This window comes from Rana temporaria, chromosome 11 (assembly GCF_905171775.1).
Source record: "Rana temporaria chromosome 11, aRanTem1.1, whole genome shotgun sequence".
Taxonomy (NCBI): domain Eukaryota; kingdom Metazoa; phylum Chordata; class Amphibia; order Anura; family Ranidae; genus Rana; species Rana temporaria.
The window spans coordinates 151,512,358-151,536,629 of NC_053499.1; the positions used below are offsets into that span (position 1 = coordinate 151,512,358).

At 46.7% G+C, this 24,272-nt stretch overlaps 3 protein-coding genes across 4 annotated transcripts in view; 1 reads left to right on the forward strand and 2 right to left on the reverse strand.

Annotated features, from left to right (window-relative positions):
• The window catches only part of GPT2 (glutamic--pyruvic transaminase 2), a 30,685-nt gene extending 14,358 nt beyond the window's left edge, over positions 1-16,327 (reverse strand). The window contains exons 1-4 of the mRNA XM_040329467.1: positions 16,031-16,327; positions 5,128-5,217; positions 4,866-4,974; positions 2,937-3,070 (exon numbers count right to left, since the gene is read on the reverse strand). Of these exons, the coding sequence (XP_040185401.1) occupies positions 2,937-3,070; positions 4,866-4,974; positions 5,128-5,217; positions 16,031-16,255 (558 nt within the window). The 5' untranslated portion in view covers positions 16,256-16,327. The remainder of the gene's footprint in view (positions 1-2,936; positions 3,071-4,865; positions 4,975-5,127; positions 5,218-16,030) is intronic.
• PDCD5 (programmed cell death 5) overlaps positions 1-24,272 on the reverse strand; it is a 302,413-nt gene that overhangs the window by 83,309 nt on the left and 194,832 nt on the right. The gene's annotated exons all lie outside the window — the stretch shown is intronic.
• C11H16orf87 (chromosome 11 C16orf87 homolog) overlaps positions 21,525-24,272 on the forward strand; it is a 30,292-nt gene continuing 27,544 nt past the window's right edge. The window contains exon 1 of one of the 2 annotated variants that reach the window (XM_040329473.1): positions 21,525-21,669. In XM_040329473.1, the coding sequence (XP_040185407.1) occupies positions 21,604-21,669 (66 nt within the window). In that variant the 5' untranslated portion in view covers positions 21,525-21,603. The remainder of the gene's footprint in view (positions 21,670-24,272) is intronic. The other variant, XM_040329474.1, reaches the window with a different exon arrangement.

Sequence of the window (24,272 nt, forward strand, 5' to 3'; positions counted from 1 at the left end):
CCAATCCAACCAACAAACAAACCAATCCAACCAACAAACCAATCCAACCAACAAACCAATCCAACAAACAAACCAAACCAATCCAACCAACAAACCAAACCAATCCAACCAACAAACAAACCAATCCAACCAACAAACAAACCAATCCAACCAACAAACCAATCCAACAAACAAACCAATCCAACAAACAAACCAATCCAACCAACAAACAAACCAATCCAACCAACAAACCAATCCAACCAACAAACAAACAAACCAATCCAACCAACAAACAAACAAACCAATCCAACCAACAAACCAAACCAATCCAACCAACAAACCAATCCAACCAACAAACCAATCCAACCAACAAACCAATCCAACAAACAAACCAATCCAACCAACAAAACAAACCAATCCAACCAACAAACCAATCCAACAAACCAATCCAACCAAACCAATCCAACAAACAAACAAACAAACAAACCAATCCAACAAACAAACAAACCAATCCAACAAACAAACAAACAAACCAATCCAACAAACAAACAAACCAATCCAACAAACAAACAAACCCAACCAACAAACCAATCCAACCAACAAACCAATCCAACCAACAAACCAATCCAACCAACAAACCAATCCAACCAACAAACCAATCCAACCAACAAACCAATCCAACCAACAAACCAATCCAACCAACAAACAAACCAATCCAACCAACAAACAAACCAATCCAACCAACAAACAAACCAATCCAACCAACAAACCAATCCAACAAACAAACCAATCCAACAAACAAACCAAACCAATCCAACCAACAAACAAACCAATCCAACCAACAAACAAACCAATCCAACCAACAAACCAATCCAACAAACAAACCAATCCAACAAACAAACCAAACCAATCCAACCAACAAACAAACCAATCCAACCAACAAACAAACCAATCCAACCAACAAACCAATCCAACCAACAAACCAATCCAACCAACAAACCAATCCAACCAACAAACCAATCCAACCAACAAACCAATCCAACCAACAAACCAATCCAACCAACAAACCAATCCAACCAACAAACCAATCCAACCAACAAACCAAACCAATCCAACCAACAAAACAAACCAATCCAACCAACAAACCAAAACAAACCAATCCAACCAACAAACAAACCAAACCAATCCAACCAACAAACAAACCAATCCAACCAACAAACCAATCCAACCAACAAACCAATCCAACCAACAAACCAATCCAACCAACAAACCAATCCAACCAACAAACCAATCCAACCAACAAACCAATCCAACCAACAAACCAATCCAACCAACAAACCCATCCAACCAACAAACCCATCCAACCAACAAAACAACCAACCAACCAGTTCACTGAATGATTTACTTGGTATCTGCAGTTGCTCTTTAATGGGAACTGTGTTGGTTTTGGATCGGGTTGGAAAAAAAAAAAAAAAAACCCCACACAACCAACAAACAAACCAATCCAACCAACAAACAAACCAATCCAACCAACAAACAAACAAACCAATCCAACCAACAAACAAACAAACCAATCCAATCAACAAAACAAACCAATCCAATCAACAAAACAAACCAATCCAATCAACAAAACAAACCAATCCAACCAACAAACAAACAAACAAACCAATCCAACAAACCAATCCAACCAACAAACAAACAAACCAATCCAACCAACAAACAAACCAATCCAACCAACAAACAAACAAACCAATCCAACCAACACACCCATCCAACCAACAAAACAAACCAATCCAACCAGTCCACTGAATGATTTACTTGGTATCTGCAGTTGCTCTTTAATGGGAACCGTGTTGGTTTTGGATCGGGTTGGAAAAAAAAAAAAAAAAACCCCACACAACCAACAAACAAACCAATCCAACCAACAAACAAACAAAACAAACCAATCCAACAAACAAACAAACAAACAAAACAAACCAATCCAACAAACAAACAAACCAATCCAACCAACAAACAAACAAAACAAACCAATCCAACAAACAAACAAACAAACAAACCAATCCAACCAACAAACAAACAAAACAAACCAATCCAACAAACAAACAAACAAACAAAACAAACCAATCCAACAAACAAACAAACCAATCCAACCAACAAACAAACAAAACAAACCAATCCAACCAACAAACAAACCAATCCAACCAACAAACAAACAAACCAATCCAACCAACAAACCAATCCAACCAATCCAACCAACAAACCAATCCAACCAACAAAACAAACCAACCAACAAAACAAACCAATCCAACCAGTCCACTGAATGATTTACTTGGTATCTGCAGTTGCTCTTTAATGGGAACCGTGTTGGTTTTGGATCGGGTTGGAAAAAAATAAAAATAAAACCCACACCACCACCAAACAAACAAAACAAACAAACCAAACCAACCAACAAAACAAATCAATCCAACCAACAAAACAAACCAATCCAACCAACAAAACAAACCAATCCAACCAACAAAACAAACCAATCCAAACAACAAAACAAACCAACAAAACAAAACAAACCAACAAAACCCCACCCTACACACACACACACACACACACACACACACACCAACCAAAACAAAAAACAAGCAACAAATCAGTTCACTGAATGATTTCCCCAAACAAAATGTCACTCTTCTTTTTTTGTTTATAGCGCAAAAAATCAAATCCGCAGAGGTGATCAAATACCACCAAAAGAAAGCTCTATTTGTGGGGAAAAATAAATGAATTTTATGTGGGTACAGCTCAGTACTAAATAGCAAAAAAAATGGCCTGGTCACAAAGGGGGTAAAATCGTTCGGCGGTCAAGTGGTTAAATAAAATAAATAAATAATAATAATAATAATAATAATAATAATAATAATAATAATAATAGAAGAAAAAAAAATCTGTAAAATATGAAATGTACGCACAGCTATGCCTTCACTTGCTCCAGTGGTCAGACAAATATTGTCAGGGTCCGCAGGGATCCCCCCATCTCTCTTCTCTATATACCGAGCAACGTCTTCCCGGATACAGGCCACACCTTGGCTGGTGCTGTAGGATCCTGAATGAGAAAAGAAAAGAAAAAAAAACTTTAGCATGGAAAACAGTAATAATTAGGCTTCACAAACCAAGAAAATACCAAAATTCTAGTTCACTCATCATTACCCGAGCTAGAATTTTGGTATTTTCTTGGTCACAGCTCTTCTGATAAGGTGGTTTAAACATTTCTATAGGCAGTGCCTTGAAAAAGTATTCATACCCCCCGCAATTTTCCACATTTTGTCACGTTACAACCAAAAAAAATGTAAATGTATTTTATTGGGATTTTATGTGATAGACCAACACAAAGTGGAAGGAAAATGAACGGTTTTCAAAAGCTTTTACAAATAAATTCACTTTAATCTAGGCTTACCTGTAGGTTAAAGTGGTTGTAAAGGGTTTACAACCACTTTAAAGTTCACTTTTTTTGCAGCAAAAAAATAAATGTGCATTTATTTTATTCTGCAGGATCCTAAAAGAGAATTGCACCCATGATTAGGGGTGCAATGTCAGGCTTCTGCAGCTTTCTGCCCGTACCTACACACAGGCTTGTCTGTTGAAAGCTGCAGGGCTTGTAAATTTGCGGCGGACAGATCAGACACTTTTTTGGGACCACTGACATTTATACAGCAAGCAGAGCTAAAAAAAAAATAGCCACCGATTACTGTATAAATGTCACCGGCAGGGAAAGGGTTAACACTAGGGGGCGATTAAAGGGTCACTAAAGGAAAAAAAATGTTTTGCTGAAATGACTGTTTACAGGGTATAGAGACATAATAGTTAACTGATTCCTTTTAAAAATGATTAAAAATAGATAAAAATCAATCTTATAATGTGCCTGCAGTTTAGTTTCGTTTTTGCTGTTGTGTCCTGGTTCTCTGATGTACAGAGCTAGAGAGCCAATAGATGGCAGTGAAGGTTTTGCAAAACGAAACTGGATTGGTGCTGAGGAGTTTTAATCACACCTCCTTAATTAGTCACCACAGTGAGAAATCTCCCAGTACTGTGGTGATCAGGAAACAGACAACCAGGAAGTGTCCAGAACAGAGAGGAATTACAGCAACATCAAAGCAAAAACGAACAATGAGGACATGAAACCAGGACTGCAGTAAGGTAAAGGAAGCTATTTAGCTAAAAAAACAAACAAAAAAAAACACCCTTTAGTGAACCTTTAAGGGGTTAATCGTGTTCCATAGGCCTGGGAGTTGTTTTTAATTGTGGGGGGCAGTGTACAGACGACAGACATGTTCCTGATCACTAGGAAAAGCAGATCTCTCTACTCCCGTCAGAACAGGGATCTGTTTGTTTACATACACAGATCGCCGTTCTGGCTCTCTATGGAGCTATCGGGGGTGGCTGGACACCCCGGCCGCACGCACGCCCCCTTATACTTCTTAAAGCGGCTGACGTACACCTATGGCAGTTTGCGCAGCTGTGCCAACCTGCCGCCGTACAACGACAGCAGCTGCTCGGCAAGAGGCTAACACAAGTAAATATAAGGAAGGATTAGCAGTTCATGTTGACTTAAGAGAGTTGAGTTCCGGTTTATTATCACCCATTATCTAGGGCAAGATAAATATTAACAAATTTCCTCTTTGCATCTCTTCATTGACATGCTGGTGCTGTACAGAGGCTGCAGGCTGAGCCAAGCCCATGGATTGTAGTGACTGGCACACAGGCCCACACGTCCGATGATTTATGTCTTCCTTCTCTGCGGAGCTCTAAATTAGATTTTATTCCGTCTGACAACGTTCAATATATTTTTAAACAAGGCAGTTTAGTCTGAATACGAAGTCTTATCATTTACTGCATCTCACCAAGGCTGTATCCTCCGCATGACTGCAGGATTCTGCTGGCTCGGCTCTTGGCATCCGCTGGGAAACGCGGGCTGTCCAGGAGATCAGGATAGGTGCACAGTGCCACCACCTGCAAACAGCAGCAAAAGCAATACCTGGTTATTTATTGATTGGAAGGCCATGGAAGGACAATACTCATTACACATACACACAAAAAATAAATAAACATCCCTATAATGCAAAATGATTCACATACTGACAAAAGACAAACTGTATTTGTTACCTGTCGCAGAAATGTGATTGGCTGCTGTCCCATAGCATGGGCGTCACCAATGTTGGCTTTTATGACCTCATCGAAAGGTTTCTTAATCCCCTATAGGAAAACAAATTTTTAATAATAAATCAGAGGCCCAAAACATGAGGAAAGGGGTTTAAAACAATTGTGAAGTACTGAAATGATTGGGAGGAAAGAAAGAGCCGCCGCATACCGGTGACGTCACTGCCATCCAGGAATACTCCACAACAGCAACCTGCACCTGAAGGACTACTCTAACGCGTTTCATCATTTATTTTTAATAAATTTGCAAAGATTTCACTGAAACGCTGCAAAAAGCATTAAAGAAAAAATGCACTGGAATGCAACCGAAACGCTCATTCCTTTATTTAGGGTCAGTTCATACCATAGAAACGCAGTCCGGATGCATTCTAGATGCTTTTTTGATGCAGTCCAGTGCATTTTTAACATTAATTAAAGACATGGGTGTTCTAGTACATTTCTGCCATTTAAGTGCGTTTTTGATGCTTTTTACAGCGTTCCAGTCCAGTGCAGGAAAAGTGCAGCATGTTATAATTTTTATTTTCTAGAAACTGGAACGGCAAGCACTGGTGTGAACCATGCCATTGGAAATCGTAGAACCTACTTTCCATGCATTTTTGATGCAGCAAAAAAAAAAAAAAAAAACACAATAAGCGTTTATTGATTGGTTTATGCAAAATGTATAACATCTACAAAATAGGGGATAGTTCTATAGCATTTGTATTATTATTTTTTATACTACTAATGGCGGCAATCTGCGATTTTTATCGTGACTGCGACATTATGGCGGATACTTTTGACACATTTTTGGGACCATTGTCATTTTTACAGCGGACAGTGCTATTAAAAATGCGCTGGTTACTGTGAAAATGACACTGGCAGTGAAAGGGTGAAAGGGTTAACCACTAGGGGGCGCTGTAGGGGGTTTAAGGAAAACATTTTTTTTCATAATAAGCATCCTTTACCTGCAGACATTCCTCTTCTCACTTCCTCATTGTTCGTTTTTGCTCAGAAGTTGCTCTATTTCTTCTCTGTTCTGTTCACTTCCTGCTTGTCCGATTGTTACTGACCACCGTGACGGGAGGCTTTCCTGCGGTGGTCAGTAACGTGCTCACCCCCTCCTGGGAACTACATCTGTGCGGCAGGATGCTCTCTATGTGTTAGAGACTTCAAGGAGGTGTGAATTACTGGGCGTGCCGCAATGCATACTGGGAAATGTAGTTCTTACATGAACCAGCGCCGCAAACCAGGAAGTAAACTAGAATGCCGGACGGAGGTGATATAGATGAAGGAATTTAATAGGTATTTACTCGTTTTTACCTCGCAGACATTCATTTTAGGCAAAAAATTTTTTTTTCCCCTTTACAACTCCTTTAAGTGTTCCCTAAGGAGTGATTCTTACTGTAAGGGGGCGTGGCTTGCTGTGACACGTCACCGATCATTGTTCCCGATGACAGGGAACATGATCAGTGACAGTGTCACTAGGCAGAATGGGGAGATGTTGCGTTTACACCAACATCTCCCTGTTTTATATCTCTCCGTGAGACGATCGCGGGTGGGGCCGCGGCGATTGAGTCCGCGGGTGCCCCGCGGGCGCACTCACGGAGATCAAGGCGGGCGTGCGCAGCCACAACCGCTCCTTAAAAAGGGACGCACAGGTACGGCCTTTTTACCTACCCGTGTCAAGCTGCAGACGTATATCTGCGTGCGGCGGGTGGTTATATTGGGGTTTACAACCGCTTTAAGGTACAGCGCATCAGGAAAGAGTTAAAAATCCTTTGCAGTTACTTTTAATAATAGACATAAAATGTGTCAGAAGTTCCATATTTAAACCGCTGCCGCCCTCACGCCGCTGGCGCAGGGACAGTTTTGCATGTGCATCCGCCGCACTGCTGGGTCGGGGGTTACCATGGCAACTGCATTCAGTACAATGTCCCTATTGTTGATTCCCCCCCCCCCCCCAGAAATGACACAATTATATTCAGATCTCTCTCCAACTTCTTCCTTCAGCACATTTTCAATCAACCTGACAAAGTGGTAAATGTTTTGTGTCAGTTCCCTCATATCAGAGAAGATCTCAGAGGATCACGGCCTCAATAATTGTATAGGAAGAACAATAAAAGATAAAAAGACGATTATTTCACACCATTCATTTCTATAGATACAGGAAGCAATTACATAACAAATAAAGGTGTGTATGTTCCAACAACAGGCTTTACTAGACAATGGTGCAATGTATTATCACATTGTGCAATATAAAGCGTAATAATAATAATAATAATACAATATAATAATAATAATAATAATAATAATAATAATAATAATAAAAAAAAAAAACAAAAAAAAACACACAAACAAAAATAAACGCAATTTCGTTTTCCTAGAATATTTTAATTAAAAGATTAGCGCAACATAAAATACGTTCTTCTTGTATGTCACCCCCCCGGGGATATCTCCCATACAAACCCATCTAAAATCTATTCATTACGCAGGTTAATCAATTAGAAAGTTACTATCCACAGCGCCAAAGTGACCTAATTTACATCAAACTACAGAAATTCAAACCCAACAGAATGGCTTTTTATTTTGTTAACCACTGGAAAAAATGTACCCCCCCTTCATGACCAGGTCATTTTTTTTTTGCGATACGGCACTACATTATTTTAACCAGTTGCCGACCGGCGGCAGGTCGGCTCGGCTGCACAAAATCACGTAATATTACGTGTTTTCGAATTTCAGCCACTAGGGGCGCGTTGGTGCCAACGCGCGTGCCCGGCAGGCGCAATCACCGCTGGGCACCCACGATCGCTCGTTACAGAGCGAGAACCCGGGAGCTGTGGGTGTAAACACACAGCTCCCGGTCCTGTCGGGGGGAGAAATGACTGATCACATGTTCATACAATGTATGAACAGCGATCTTTTTCGGATCGACCCGAGATGCCGTCGTATCTTGTTTTGTGGATACAAACAAACAAAGATACGACGCGGAAATTTTAAAATTACGCCGGCGTATCAATAGATACGCCAGGTGTAATCCTTTTGTGGATCTGCTCCCTAGTCTTTAAGAGTGTTCATTTTTTTTTGTTTTGGGATTTTTATTCTTCTTCTTCCGATTGATATTTGGATAAGGCAAAAAGATATGACAAAAGTCTACCTTTTACGGTCCAAATGTTTTATAACGCCCCCCCCCTTTTTTTTGTTAGGATTTTAACATGGATTATGATGACATGCATAACAAAATATGTTTTTTGGGGGGGGGGGGGGGGGGTTTAAAAAAATAAAAGCCAATTTATTGATAAGTTTGGGCCAAAAGTGTATTCGGCTACATATTTTGAATTAAAAAATAAATAAATCCCATAAATAAATATTGGTCGATTTGCACAAACGTAGAGGTGCACCAGGGTGGATATAAATCAATGATTTAAAAAAAATGTAAAATAAAATAAAAAAATTTAAGAAAATAAAAACAAAATCTGATTTTTTTTTTAATTTAAAATGATTTTTTTGATTTTTATTAAACACACCCGTGTTATGTTTTTGATGTGCTTTTCAAGTCACATGACCTAAGAAAAACACACTATAAGCACAGTAAATCATGGTAAAAAAAATAAATAAATTATATATATATATATATATATATATATATATATATATATATATATATATATATATATATATATATATATATATATATATATATATATATATATATATATATATATATATATATATATATATAGCACAAAAATCGCAGCAAAAAAACAAAATGGCTGTGAATTTGCAGTAAAATCACAGTGCGTTTTCAGTCCCATTATCGGCATCTTTTTCTCTTACCAGCCGAATGCCAATAAACACAATTTTTGGCCAAAATTGCGCTTCATCTCTACACAAAAGCTACAGTGTCTACAAACTATGGTATAGAGACTGGAATTTGTATTTACCAGTAATGGCGGCGATTATCAACTTATAGCAGGAATTCGATATTGCAGCGGATATTTGGACACTAACTGACACTTTGAGAACCAGTGGCCCGGATTCGAGAAGAAATTGCGCCTGTGTAACCATAGGTTACACAGCGCAATTGCTTACTTGCCCCGGCGTTACGAATGCTCCTGATTCAGGAACATCGTAACGCCGACTGCAGCCTAAAATATGACTAGCATAAGGCTCTTATGCCACGCATATCTTAGGCTGCATTCTTGCGATGGCCGCTAGGGGGCGCTCCCATTGTGCTCAGTGTATAGTATGCAAATTGCATACTAACACCGATTCACAATGTTGCGCGAGCCCTGCGTACGCAATTTACGTTGTTTCCGTACGGCGTGTTTAGCGTAAGGCTGCCCCTTCTAATAGCAGGGGCAGCCAATGCTAAAGTATACCCGTCGTTCCTGCGTCGCGACGTTCGAATTTTTTTATGTAATTTGCGTAAGCGATTCGTGAATGGCGCTGGACGCTCATTCACGTTCACTTTGAAGCAAATGACGTCCTTGCGACGTCATTTGCCGCAATGCACGTCGGGAAAGTTTCCCGACGGAGCATGCGCTCTACGCTCGGCGCGCCTAATTTAAATGATTCCCGCCCCCTACGGGATCATTTACATAAGGCGCCCTTACGCAGGGCAAGTTTACACAGCGCACACGCAATTTACGGAGCTACTGCTCCGTGAATCGCGGGTAGCGCAGGAAATTTGCGGGGGCGCAGGGCAAAAACGCTGCCCTGCGCCTCCGTAACTAAGGGGCAAATCTACCTGAATCCGGGCCAGTGACTCCAATACAGCGATCGTTGCTAAAACTATGGACGGTCACTGTACCAATGACACTGCCTGGAAAGGGGGTTAAACATTCCGGGGCCCCCGCATCGCACAGCACTTTGAACTGCCGGGAGTGTCAATACATTGTTGATGACACCCCCATTTCAGCTCGCATATCGCGCTGCGAACGGACAGTTTGGACATGAAATCCGATTCCGGCGCGGACCAAGAAAAGTGCCCTGTGCGAGTTTAGTTGGAATGCAATATTAGCCATACAATCTGCATGGGTGAAATCGCATTGCATGTGATTGGCACTGCGGTGCGAATCACATGCGATCTAGCAGAGCGCTCTGGTGTGAACCGGCACTTAAAGCTTATATAAGATTTTAGTGATCGGAGATTTAGCTCTAAAGTGCGGAAGGTTAACTGTAGGTTGCCATGGCAGCATGACATTTTCTTCCTTATGAGACACGAGCACAAAACCCATGATAAATGGTCTCCGATGCTTCCAGATACAATGGAGTCCTTCACGCTGAATAATCACACGAGGACAGGAAATGCGGACCATCGCTCTTCTGCTACAACTGATAAAACAGTCCAGTGGCTGCATCGCCTATTTAGGCCTCATGCACACCGGGCATCAAACACACTTGCCGACCACCAAACTGTAAATATACGCCATTCATTTGATGTTATGGCTGCAGCTAGATGTCAGAACCAAGTCCCCCCCCCTACACTGGAGTGAAAGGAGAGGCTCTTTAAGGCTCCATTCACACCTAGGCGTTTTCACGCCCGACGCTATTGCAGCCTGCAATACGCTGGAGGGGTGATTTAACATTGTCGGCTATGGAGATGGTTCACATCTCCACGACGAACGCCGTACGCCTGAAGCTCAAAACAAGTCCCGGACCTTTTTTTTCAGGCGGCTTTCGGCATAGCCGACAATGTTGATCACCCCTCCGGCGTATGTTAGGCTTAAAAAATGCCGCGTTTTGTCGTGGCAAATCGCGGGACAAAACGCTGCAATTTGTCGTGGCAAATCGCGGTAACATACGCCGCGTTCAGGTGTGAATGCAGCCTCAGGGAGCTTTGCAGTCACCATTTCTAGTGCTATAGCGCCTGATAGTGGAAGTAGCCTAAGGCTGCATTCACACCTGAACGCGGTGTATGTTACCGCGATAAATTGCGGCGTTTTGTCCCGGCATTTTTTAAGCCTAACATATGCCGGAGGGGTGATCAACATTGTCGGCTATGCCGAAAGCCACCTGAAAAAAAGGTCCGGGACTTGTTTTGAGCTTCAGGCGTACGGCGTTCGCATGCGCGAGCGGCACTGCGAATGCGCGAGCGGCGCCGTCCAATTGGACAGGCGCTCGCCTACAGGGAGGGGCTGCAATAAGGCGATTAAGCTATTTGCCTTACCAGCCCCTCGGCGGAAGGAGCAAGTGGGACAGGAAGTCCCACTCCTCCTGACCCCCCCACTCCCCCCCAAAAAAATTACATGCCAAATGTGGCATGTAAGGGGGGGAAGGAGTGGATTAAGCGGAAGTTCTATTTTTAGTGGAACTCTGCTTTAAACTAAACTAAAAAAAAAAAAAAAAAAAAAAAAAAACTGTCCATTTCGGTTTTCAGCCAAGTGAATCTTCAATGCACAGGTTTCGGCACCGCACATTTTTGATATCGGTACACCACTACAAAGAAGGCAGGAAACCTCCACAGGTCACCCTCCTGCTCACCCAATGTATTCCAAAGACTCATTATCTACAAAGGCCAGTCTGCTGAATACGGAGCAAAAAAAATTATCTTGGAAGGACGGTAATACTAAACCGCAGGAATGCAGGGCTAGCAAAGGCTGAAAATTCAATGGCTGCAGGAATGCAATGTAAGCAACTCTATTAGAGAAGCACAAAGGTAAGCACTCCGCAGAGAGCAATCCAGCATGGAGGAGAAAGGATGGAATCAGAATCGCGCCGAGCATCCCGCAGAGATCACAAATAACAGAACAGGAAGTGATCTGCATTTCTTTCCTATACAAATATTCCTTTACAACTCCTCACTTTGTAGGAAACATCATATTCCAAGCAGAACTCCGTGCACAAATCAGCTTCCTGATGAAAACGACAGGAGGGGGCGGAGACAAGACCCGCCACCCTGCACAAGGAGAGAGATCAGCAGTGAGCGGTCTTTATTACAGGAAGTCTCACACTGGAATACTGCACAGATCTGGAATACACAACCCCCCCACCCCCCCATTCAAGAAGGATACACATAATGGCCCGGATTCAGATACAATTGTGTACCTATGGGCGGGCGTAACGTATCTCAGATACGTTACGCCGCCGTAAATTAGGGCGCAAGTTCCGTATTCAGAAAGAACTTGCGCCCTAAGTTAAAGCGGCGTAACGTATGTGGTCCGGCGTAAGCCCGCCTAATTCAAATGTGGATGATGTGGGCGTGTTTTATTGAAATTACATGTGACCCCACGTATTTGACGTTTTTTTTTACGAACGTCGCATGCGCCGTCCGTAAATGTATCCCAGTGTGCATGCTCCAAATTAACCCGCAAAAAGCCAATGCTTTCGACGTGAACATAAATTACGCCCAGCCCCATTCGCGAACGACTTAATCGACGGAAAATTTGACGCTGGCCCGACGTCCAAACTTATCATAGGATACGCCTCATATAGCAGGGGTAACTTTACGCCGGAAAAAGCCGAACGTAAACGATGTAAAAAAAATGCGCCGGCCGGACGTACATTTCTAAATCGGCGTATCTACCTAATTTGCATATTCCTTGCGTAAATCGATGGAAGCGCCACCTAGCGCCCAGCGTAAATATGCAATTAAGATACGACGGTGTAAGAGACTTACGCCAGTCGGATCTTAGCTAAATTCCGGCGTATCTTGTTTTCTGAATACAGAAAGAAGATACGCCAGCGTAACTTCTTTCTGAATCTACCCCAATGAATGAATTTAGACAATATTTGCCGATCGTAGAGTTTAACCCCTTCCCGCCCAGCCTATAGCAGAATGACGGTCGGGCGGTGGTTCCGTTATGCTGTCTGGACGTGCCGGTAATCGGCTTTTCCTCAGTTTGCGCTGACGAGGAGGGCCGATCAGCAGCTCGCTCCCCCCCCCCCCATCAGGAGGTGCCCATCACAGCTGCAAATCAGTGTCCATCAGCTGCCAGTCAGTGCCCATAAAAGTGCCAATCAGTGCCCCATCAGCACTTCCTCATCAGTGCCGCCTAAAATTCGAATCAATTGATAACTTTCTTGAAATGCGTTTTTCTGGATATTTTTGTTGTTGTTTTGGCTCTCACTGTGAAAATAAACCGACCAATAAAATTATAGGACTGATCATTTCTTTGCCAGTGGGGCAAACGTAGAAAAATCAGCAGGGGGGGTCAAATACTTTTCCCCCCCCCTCACTGTATCAGCACAGGTGTAACGCTAGATAAAAGTACAGTGAAACCTCGGATTACGAGCATAATCTGTTCCAGGAGAATGCTTGTGAGTGAGTGAATTACTTATATAGCGCTACAAATGCCAACTGAATCGCCTCAAGGCGCTTGGCATCCATTTTCCTTCAGTTTAACCCTCAGACTAGTAATCCAAAGCACTGAAATCTATGGCATGCAATACCGCATGTGGCCAGAGAGCCTCTGAAATGCTCGTAAAGGATCGGGGACAGCTCGGCTGAACTCGGAAATTAAGTATTTCTGAGCAGCTCTGCTCGGCTCCGGCGCCCCCGCACCTCTGGCCAAATGCGGTCTTGGACACCGCGCTGTAGCTTGAATCCCGCTCGTATTGCGAGGCAACACTCGCAGGCCGAGTCAGGATTTAAAGAAAAAAAATTAAAAAAATGCTCGTATTGCGAAACAGTCGTTATCCACGTTACTCGCAATCCGAGGTTTCACTGCAATATAATCCCAACCATGCAGAAAGTGAGACGGAGCAATTCAGACATAACATGCAATGCAGGGAATGCCGTCCTGTGAGAAGAAAGAATTGTGACCAGCAGAATAAATAGAAAACGGTCGTGTGAACGGAATGTGGTCGTCATAAAACCTGCAGAAGAATGCCGGATCACCATCCTTACCGACAGCTGGAAGGCCCCCCATCCTTACCGACAGCTGGAAGGCCGGGGGCCCCCCCATCCTTACTGACAGCTGGAAGGCCGGGGCCCCCATCCTTACCGACAGCTGGAAGGCCGGGGGCCCCCATCCTTACCGACAGCTGGAAGGCCGGGGGCCCCCCCCATCCTTACCGACAGCTGGAAGGCCGGGGGCCCCCCCATCCTTACCGACAGCTGGAAGGCCGGGGGCCCCCCCATCCTTACTGACAGCTGGAAGGCCAGGGGCCCCCATCCTTACCGACAGCTGGAAGGCCGGGGGCCCCCCCATCCTTACCGACAGCTGGAAGGCCAGGGGCCCCCATCCTTACCGACAGCTGGAAGGCCGGGGGCCCCCCCCATCCTTACCGACAGCTGGAAGGCCAGGGGCCCCCATCCTTACCGACAGCTGGAAGGCCGGGGGCCCCCCCCATCCTTACCGACCACTGGAAGGCCAGGGGCCCCCATCCCTACCGACAGCTGGAAGGCCAGGGGCCCCCATCCTTACCGACAGCTAGAAGTCCTGGGGGCCTTTTTTTTAGTGCATAGACTGTATTAGGATAAAGTCACACTGGGAGCTGTAGTCCTTCAGGTCATCATTAAGGTCACGCTGGGAGTTCTAGTCCCCCCCGGTCACGCTGGGAGTTCTAGTCCCACTGGTCACGCTCGGAGTTGTAGTCCCCCCTGGTCACACTGGGAGTTGTAGTCCCCCCCGGTCACACTGGGAGTTGTAGTCCCCCCCGGTCACGCTCCGAGTTGTAGTACCCCCGGTCACGCTCCGAGTTGTAGTACCCCCGGTCACGCTCCGAGTTGTAGTACCCCCGGTCACGCTCCGAGTTGTAGTCCCCCGGTCACGCTGGGACTTGTAGTCCCCCGGTCACGCTGGGACTTGTAGTCCCCCGGTCACGCTCGGAGTTGTAGTACCCCCGGTCACGCTCGGAGTTGTAGTCCCCCGGTCACGCTGGGACTTGTAGTCCCCCGGTCACGCTGGGAGTTGTTGTCCCCCGGTCACGCTCGGAGTTGTAGTCCCCCGGTGAGTTGTAGTCCCCCTGTCACGCTCGGAGTTGTAGTCCCCCGGTCACGCTCGGAGTTGTAGTCCCCCAGGTCACGCTGGGAGTTGTAGTCCTCCTGTAAGTTGTAGTCCCCCGGTCACGCTCCGAGTTGTAGTCCCCCCGGTCACGCTCGGAGTTGTAGTACCCCCGGTCACGCTGGGACTTGTAGTCCCCCGGTCACGCTGGGAGTTGTTGTCCCCCGGTCACGCTCGGAGTTGTAGTCCCCCGGTGAGTTGTAGTCCCCCTGTCACGCTCGGAGTTGTAGTCCCCCGGTCACGCTGGGAGTTGTAGTCCCCCAGGTCACGCTGGGAGTTGTAGTCCCCCGGTGAGTTGTAGTCCCCCAGGTCACGCTGGGAGTTGTAGTCCCCCAGGTCACGCTGGGAGTTGTAGTCCTCCTGTAAGTTGTAGTCCCCCGGTCACGCTCCGAGTTGTAGTCCCCCCCGGTCACGCTCCGAGTTGTAGTCCCCCCCGGTCACGCTCCGAGTTGTAGTCCCCCCCGGTCACGCTCCGAGTTGTAGTCCCCCCCGGTCATGCTCCGAGTTGTAGTCCCCCCGGTCACGCTCCGAGTTGTAGTCCCCCCGGTCACGCTCGGAGTTCTAGTCCCCCCGGTCACGCTCGGAGTTCTAGTCCCCCCGGTCACGCTCGGAGTTCTAGTCCCACCGGTCACGCTCAGAGTTGTAGTCCCCCCGGTCACGCTGGGAGTTCTAGTCCCACCGGTCACGCTCGGAGTTGTAGTCCCCCCCGGTCACACTGGGAGTTGTAGTCCCCCCCGGTCACACTGGGAGTTGTAGTCCCCCCCGGTCACGCTCGGAGGTGTAGTCACGCTGGGAGTTGTAGTCACGCTGGGAGTTGTAGTCCCCCGGTCACGCTTGGAGTTGTAGTCCCCCGGTGAGTTGTAGTCCCCCAGTCACGCTCGGAGTTGTAGTCCCCCTGTCACGCTGGGACTTGTAGTCCTCACCCTCTGTAGCTCTCTCTCGATCTCCCCGGCCTTGGTGACGATCGGTCCCCTCACAGCGTACTCCACCGCCCGCACATTGGGGTTCATAGACTGCAGAGTGAGGATCCGGCTCCGCACCGCGGGGGCCTCCTCCGCCACCACACTACTCTTCGCCCTCCTGGGGGCCCCGGAGTTCCCCGCTCTCCTCAGCCCGCCGCGGAGCACCGACCTCACCGGACCCCTCATGTCACCCGGGTACCACCGCTCTACGGTGGGCGGAGTCAGAAGGAGGAGAGGCAGGGCACAGCTTTGTGGTGGGCGGAATCAGGAGAATGGGCAGGGCGCCGTTCTGTTTGTAGGCGGTGTCAGAAGAGGGGCGGGGCGCAGCTTTGTTTGTGGGTGGGGTCAGAAGGAGTGGCCGGGCTCCGTTCAATGGTGGGCGGGGTCAGGAGGAGGGAGCGCGCGGAGACCGATAAAGAGGGTTGGAGCGCGAGGAATCCCCGGCATGCAATGCTCGCCCGACAGGAATTGGCGGGAAGAGCTCGGAGTGTGCTGCAGCATTCTGTGAGGAGATCTCTGACAGACAACATGTCATGATAATCAATACCAAGGAACTAATAAAGGTGTAAATCAGAGTATTCCCACCTAAACTCACAGAAATACAGCCTGTACTGACTCTGCATGGGATGAGGGCATTTACTTTATATAGAATGCCTAATACAGCTCACCGCAATGTGGTGTAAACGGCCCATAGATAGGCAGTTTTCACTGAAACAGGTGACCCCTGCGGAAGAATTTTCCCTCAATTCCTGTTTAGGTGACAATTAACTTCCTGTCAAGGTGGCTGTGATCACCAAAATAAAAGGGGGGGGAGACTTAATCAAAAATGGAGCAACTGCCTGGCAACCAATCAGATTCTACCTTCAGCTTGTTCAGTTAAGTTTTGAAAATGAAAGATGGAAGCTGATTGGTTGCTGTGTACACGGCTATCTCCCCTCACCTCATTCCTTAAACCCAAATACATATGAATTACACAGGTTCTGAGGCTGATTTAATGCAGATCAGGCACCAAGTGAGTTTAATTACCACCTTAATCAGCCACAGAACCCGTGTAATTCATATTTTTGGGGGTTTAAAGGGATGAGGTGGCAATCCTACCCTCCCCCATTGTATAAATGCAGTACATAGTTTACACCCAACGCCAGGACATGGCTGCCAACCAACCCTGAGTCTTCCCCGTCCACTCATCTGTTAAAGCGGGAGTTCACCCGAAATTTTTTTTTTTTAACATTAGATTGATGCTCATTTTGTGAAGGGGAATCGGGTGTTTTTTTTAAAATCGAAGCAGTACTTACCGTTTTAGAGATAGATCTTCTCCGCCGCTTCTGGGTATGGGCTGCGGGACTGGGCGTTCCTATTTGATTGACAGGCTTCCGACGGTCGCATCCATCGCGTCACGAGTAGCCGAAAGAAGCCGAACGTCGGTGCGGCTCTATACGGCGCCTGCGCACCGACGTTCGGCTACTTTCGGAAAATCGTGACGCGATGTATGCGACCGTCGGAAGCCTGTCAATCAAATAGGAACGCCCAGTCCCGCAGCCCATACCCGGAAGCGGCGGAGAAGATCGCTCTCTAAAACGGTAAGTACTGCTTCGATTTTAAAAAAAATACCCGATTCCCCTTCACAAAATGTGCATCAATCAGATGTTAAAAATTAAGTTTTCGGGTGAACCTCCACTTTAAACATCGTCCTGGTGGCCCTCTACATGGAGCTCCTTCCTCACCCACATCCCCACCTACCATCACCATCCACCTTCCATTAATCTTCATCCCTCATGGTTCTTCTTCTGGATCTGTTGCCTCATCCAGATCCCCGTCTATCATTTCCCTTCACCTTCCATGAACCATCATCCTTCATGGTCCTTCGTCTAAAGCTTCTTCTTCATCCACAATCCCAACCTATTATCTCCCTTCACCTTCCATAAACTATAACCCCTCATGGTCCTTCACGTGGAGCTCCTTCCTCACCAACATCCCCATCTATCATCTCTCTTCACATCTTCTTCTGGATCTGTTGCCTCATCCCCGTCAATCATTTCCCTTCACCTTCCATGAACCATTACTCTTCATGGTCCTTCGCAAAAAACTCTTTCCTCAACCACATCTGTCATCTGCATTCACCTTCCATGAACCATCATCCTTCATGGTCCTTCATCTGAAGCTTATTTTTCGTCCACAATCCCAACCTTTTATCTCCCTTTACCTTCCATAAACTATAACCCCTCATGGTCCTTCACGTGGAGCTCCTTCCTCACCCACATCCCCATCTATCATCTCTCTTCACCTCTTCTTCTGGATCTGTTGCCTCATCCAGATCCCCGTCTATCATTTCCCTTCACCTTCCATGAACCATCATCCTTCATGGTCCTTCGTCTGAAGCTTATTGTTCGTCCACAATCCCAACCTTTTATCTCCCTTTACCTTCCATAAACTATAACCCCTCATGGTCCTTCACGTGGAGCTCCTTCCTCACCCACATCCCCATCTATCATCTCTCTTCACCTCTTCTTCTGGATCTGTTGCCTCATCCCCGTCAATCATTTCCCTTCACCTTCCATGAACCATTACCCTTCATGGTCCTTCACAAAAAACTCTTTCTTCAACCACATTTGTCATCTGCATTCACCTTCCATGGTCCTTCATCTGAAGCTTTTTCTTCATCCACGATCCCAACCTATTATCTCCCTTCACCTTCCATAAACCAAAACCCCTCATGGTCCTTCACGTGGAGCTTCTTCCTCACCCACATCCACACCTATCACACCTGCCTTCTCTATACATAAACCATAACCCCTCATGGTCCTTCACGTGGAGCTTCTTCCTCACCCACATCCCCATCTATCATCTCTCTTCACCTCTTCTTCTGGATCTGTTGCCTCATCCACATCCCCGTCAATCATTTCCCTTCACCTTCCATGAACCATTTCTCTTCATGGTCCTTCACAAAAAACTCTTTCCTTACCTATCACCTGCCTTCTCTATACATCAGGGGTGGCCAACCAGTGGCACGGGGGCCACATGTGGCCCGCGGAGCCCTCTGTTGTGGCCCACGACCTCCTGCTCTGGAATGGCGGGTTGGCATGCAAAGATCGCAGGTTGCCGACCCGCCATACCACAGCATCAGTGTTGTGATATGAAGCTGGTGGTAGAGGGAGAAAGGGGCTGTGGAGCAGAGCCCCATAAGCCGATGCTTCCTCTACAGCGCTGGCTTTTGCCACTGGCGGAGTCTATGGCAGAGTTCAGCTAACCCCCGGGATAGACACAGCTGGGAAACCGTAGCATATCAGTGTGAAACCAGTCTTAGGCTCTTTTCACACAACCAACCCAACCAAATGGGACCCTCAATTCACCTCTTCCATGCGACAGATGTCCGTTTTACGCCGGCCTATCTCCAAACCGAAAAACATTTGTCCCCTTCCATCTGGCCGGATCGAAGGGCCTATAGAGTAGCCGTGACCTGTCATCCATCTGCTCCGCTCATTGTGGCCCGCGATTGGTTACCAAGTTGCTTAAGTGGCCCTCGCTCTTCAAAAGGTTGGGCACCCCTGCTATACATGAACCATAACCCCTCATGTTCCTTCACCAGGAGCACCTTCTTCACCCACATTCCCATCTATCATGTGTAGCACTACCCCGGGAGGAGCTGCTGGATGTTTGGGCGGCGTATTACCTCATGGCTCCTCCGAATCCCTAGGGGTGATGTCAGGGGTCAAGTCCTGGGGAAAAAAGTGTGGGAACTCCCCCATCCACTCCCCCACCAAAATAAAAAAAAATGATATGCTCATATGCATAATTACTAAACCGCATGTTTTTTCTAAATCAAGTTCTTTCTAAATCCCGCAATAACTCGCGGCAGACCTCCGCAATGTCTCCTGGGAACAATGACAAAAGCTCCTAGGAGACATCGCGGCATCAAGGAAGTGACGGAATACCCGCACACTACCCGATGAATCCATATACAGGAAGCGGCCAGTAACATAAAGGATTACTAAGGTTCGCCTGCCCCTGACAGTGACTCGAGCTGGGCATCGCCGCTTAGTGAAAGATTGGCTCGGGCGGCTCGGCTGCTCTAGTCCTGCAAAGGGAACTGCGTTCCTGCTGTGAAAAAAGTGCAGGAACTCCGTTCCCACGCGTTCCCGCAGGACTTGAGCCCTGGGTGATGTGATGCGTTTTGCATTTAGTAGAAGTAAAGGAATGTCCACGAAAAGGGCTCTTTGCTGTGCTCTTTATTACCCAGCCGGGTAAAAACAGTAAACTTGTGGTGAGGAAAGTAAAGTTGAAGAAGAAAGAGAATAGCAAATTCAGGCGGGATGATAGGGAAACAGTCCTGCTAACACTTCTCTGCGCCACTCCCGCCGGAGTGGGTATAGTGTACCCGGACAGGCCTCTCTCACTGACCTGGCAGCCGGAGTATCACTCGGACAATTGTAGGACGAAGTCTCTGCCACAGACCCTCCTTGGTGAACGTGAGAAAAAGTCTCTGCCACAGACCCCTCCTTGGTGAACTTTGCCTTTACCTGCTCAGCAGCCCAACTAGGGGCATTCATAAAGACACTGCTTGGTCATACCGCCACATAACAAATGCCAGTACAGGTGACCCAGTCATGTTTCTGTTGTAGAGGCACTTGACTCTGGGATATGCACAAATTGTAAAGGGTCCACCTGGAAACCTCTGCCCTCAGTGAAACAGACTTGCTGCACTTGTCAGAAGGCACAGTGATGGAAGTTTTGTACTGGGGGTGGAGCCTGGAAATTGGTTCCCAGTCAGGTCCACCCCCTTATAATTGGCAGAGCCTTGGCCTAAGCAGAGCTAAGCATATACAGGCATACCCCACTTTTAAGTACACAATGGGGTTTATTTACTAAACACTAAAAGTATTTATGGTGAAAAATATATTTTTTTTCCTGAAAATGTATGTTTGATAAATAACTGAACAAATGTTGTGCGACGTATAAAAATTGCAACAACCACTATTTTATTCTCCAGTGCCTCTGCTTTCAGAAAATCCATCATGTTTGGGGGTTCTAAATATTTAGCAAAAAAAAGCTGATTTATAAAAAAATAAATAAAAAAAAATAATAATAATAATTATCAAAATGTATTTAATTATTAAAAATGTTAATTTATGTGAAAACTTATAAAGCTGCAAGTGGTTAAAAAAATGTATAATAATAATAATAATAAAAAAATCCGCCCTGTGAACCTCTATTCTTTACAGTTCCATTGCAATACCTTTGCAGTTTACCTTCCAAGAACTTGACCCCGATGCACCTAACTCCTCCCCCCCCGCCCACCAATCAGGGGCAACTGACAGCGCAAGAGCCACGCCTACACTCCCCGCTCAGCCAATGCCTACTCTCAAAGCAGTCAACAGTGGGCGTGCCCTCCTCCTCGGGGTGGGCGGCCGGGAGTGACGTGCGGATGCGCGCTCCCGAGGCTCTCTTCTGCTGACGGTATGAACGTGTAAGCAAAGCGGGGAGGGGGGGAGCGAGCCGCGGCTTTTGGGGGGGGCGCGCGCACAGCGGGAAGGAGCATGTCTGTGGCCAGAGCCAAGAAAGTGAAGATGGCCACCAAGTCCTGTCCGCAGTGCGACCAACAGGTGAGGAAGTGGGGGGCCACGGGGGGGTGGGGGAGCACAGCTAGGTCAGCAGGGTGATAGTGACCTGCCAGGTATGACAACAGGCACAGCGTGGGGGGACTACAAGGCTCAGCCAGGGGGATGCTGGGAGTTGTAGTCCTTCTGCAGCTGGAGGAACCCATGTGGACCAATAGTAATACAGCTCTGAGTGGGGGGGAGGGGGAAATGTGTGTCCTCTATATACTGTGTGTGAGATATATATATATATATTCTCTAACATTCACTATATTGTTTTATAATAGGACATAGTATTATAGATCTGGGGGGGGGGGGGGCTGCTGTGTGTGTGTGTGTATACACTAGTTAATTTTTTTTTTAATATATATATATATAATCTCGATATTATTTTTTAATTTTTTTATATATATATATATATATATATATATATATATATATATATATATATATATATATATATATATATATATATATATATATATATATATATATATATATATATATATATATATATATATATAATAATCGAGATAATTTTATATATAAAAAAAAAATATATATATATATAACTTTGTACAATTTTTTTAATTTTTTAACTCATTTAATGTCTGAGTGGGGATTAGTGTCTTTTTAAAAAAAAATTAGGATCCACTCGCCTACCGGGCACTTTCACCCCTCTTCTTGCCCAGGGCAATTTTCAGCCTTCAGTGCTGTAGCACTTTGGATGGCAGTTGCACAGTCATGCAACACTGTGTACATTTGTCACTTTTTTTTTTTTTTTTTGCGACAGATGGAGCTTTCCTTTCGGTGGTATTTAATCCCCACTGGGGTTTTCTATTTTATGCTAAATAAACAAAAAAAAAAGACAAAATTTTAAAAGAAGAAAAATGTTTTTTAGAAGTTTCCGTTATAACATTTTTTAAATAAGTAATTTTGATTAGGCTCCGCTGATGAGGCTGTGCTGATGAGGTGGCGATGGTGCTGATGCAGCTGCACTGATGGGTGCACGCGCTGATGCGGCTGCGCTGCTGGGCGCTGGTGCGGCGGCGCTGGTGCGGCTGCGCTGCTGGGCGCTGGTGCGACTGCGCTGCTGGGCGCTGGTGCGGCTGCGCTGCTGGGCGCTGGTGCGGCTGCGCTGCTGGGCGCTGGTGCGGCTGCGCTGCTGGGCGCTGGTGCGGCTGGGCGCTGGTGCGGCTGCGCTGCTGGGCGCTGGTGCGGCTGCGCTGCTGGGCTCTGATGCGGCTACGCCGCTGGGCTGCGCTGGTGCTGATGAGGCTGCGCTGATGGATGCTGATTAGGGCGGCACTGGTGCTGATGAGGCTGCACTGATGGGTGCAAATAAGTAATTTTGCGGCTGCGCTGATGGGTGCTTATGCGGCTGCGCTGATGGGTGCTTATGCGGCTGCGCTGATGGGTGCTTATGCGGCTGCGCTGATGGGCGCTAATGAGGATTAGGCTGCGCTGATGGATGCTGATGAGGTGGCGCTGGTGCGGCTGCACTGATGGGTGCGGGTGCTGATGCTGCTGGGCTCTGATGCGGCTGCGCTGCTGGGCTCTGATGCGGCTGCGCTGCTGGGCTCTGATGCGGCTGCGCTGCTGGGCTCTGATGCGGCTGCGCTGCTGGGCTCTGATGCGGCTGCGCTGCTTGGCTCTGATGCGGCTGCGCTGCTTGGCTCTGATGCGGCTGCGCTGCTTGGCTCTGATGCGGCTGCGCTGCTTGGCTCTGATGCGGCTGCGCTGCTGGGCTCTGATGCGGCTGCGCTTCTGGGTGCTGATGGGCTCTAAAGGGGCTGCGCTGCTGGGCTCTGATGCGGCTGAGCCGCTGGGCTCTGATGCAGCACCGCTGATGAGGCTGCGCTGGTGCTGATGAGGCTGCGCTGATGGATGCTGATTAGGGCGGCCTAAGGACTAAGGTCATATGTGTCTACCTAGCTCTCTAATTTTAGTGTTGTATAAAATATATTTATTGTATACAAGTAGGGACTCCGCTCATAAAATGTCTCTACATTTCTATATTCTGTGGCCCAGATTCAAGAAGCAATTGCGCCTGTGTAACCATAGGTTACACAGCGCAATTGCTTACTTGCTCCGGCGTTACGAATGCTCCTGATTCAGGAACCTCGTTACGCCGACTGCAGCCTAAAATCTGCGCGGCATAAGGCTCTTATGCCACGCAGATTTTAGGCTGCATTCTTGCGTTGACCGCTAGGGGGCGCTCCCATTGTGATCAGCGTATAGTATGCAAATTGCATACGAACACCGATTCACAATTGTTGCGCGGGCCCTGCGTACGCAAGTTACGTCGTTTCCGTACGGCGTGCTTAGCGTAAGGCTGCTCCTGCTAATAGCAGGCGCAGCCAATGCTAAGGATACCCGTCGTTCCCGCGTCGCGACGTTCGAATTTTACGTCGTTTGCGTAAGTGAATGGCGCTGGACGCCATTCACGTTCACTTTGAAGCAAATTACGTCCTTGCGACATCATTTGCCGCATTGCGCGTTGGGAAAGTTTCCCGACGGAGCATGCGCTTTACGATCGGCGCGGGAACGCGCCTAATTTAAATGATTCCCGCCCCCGGCAGGATCATTTACATTGCGCGCGCTTACGC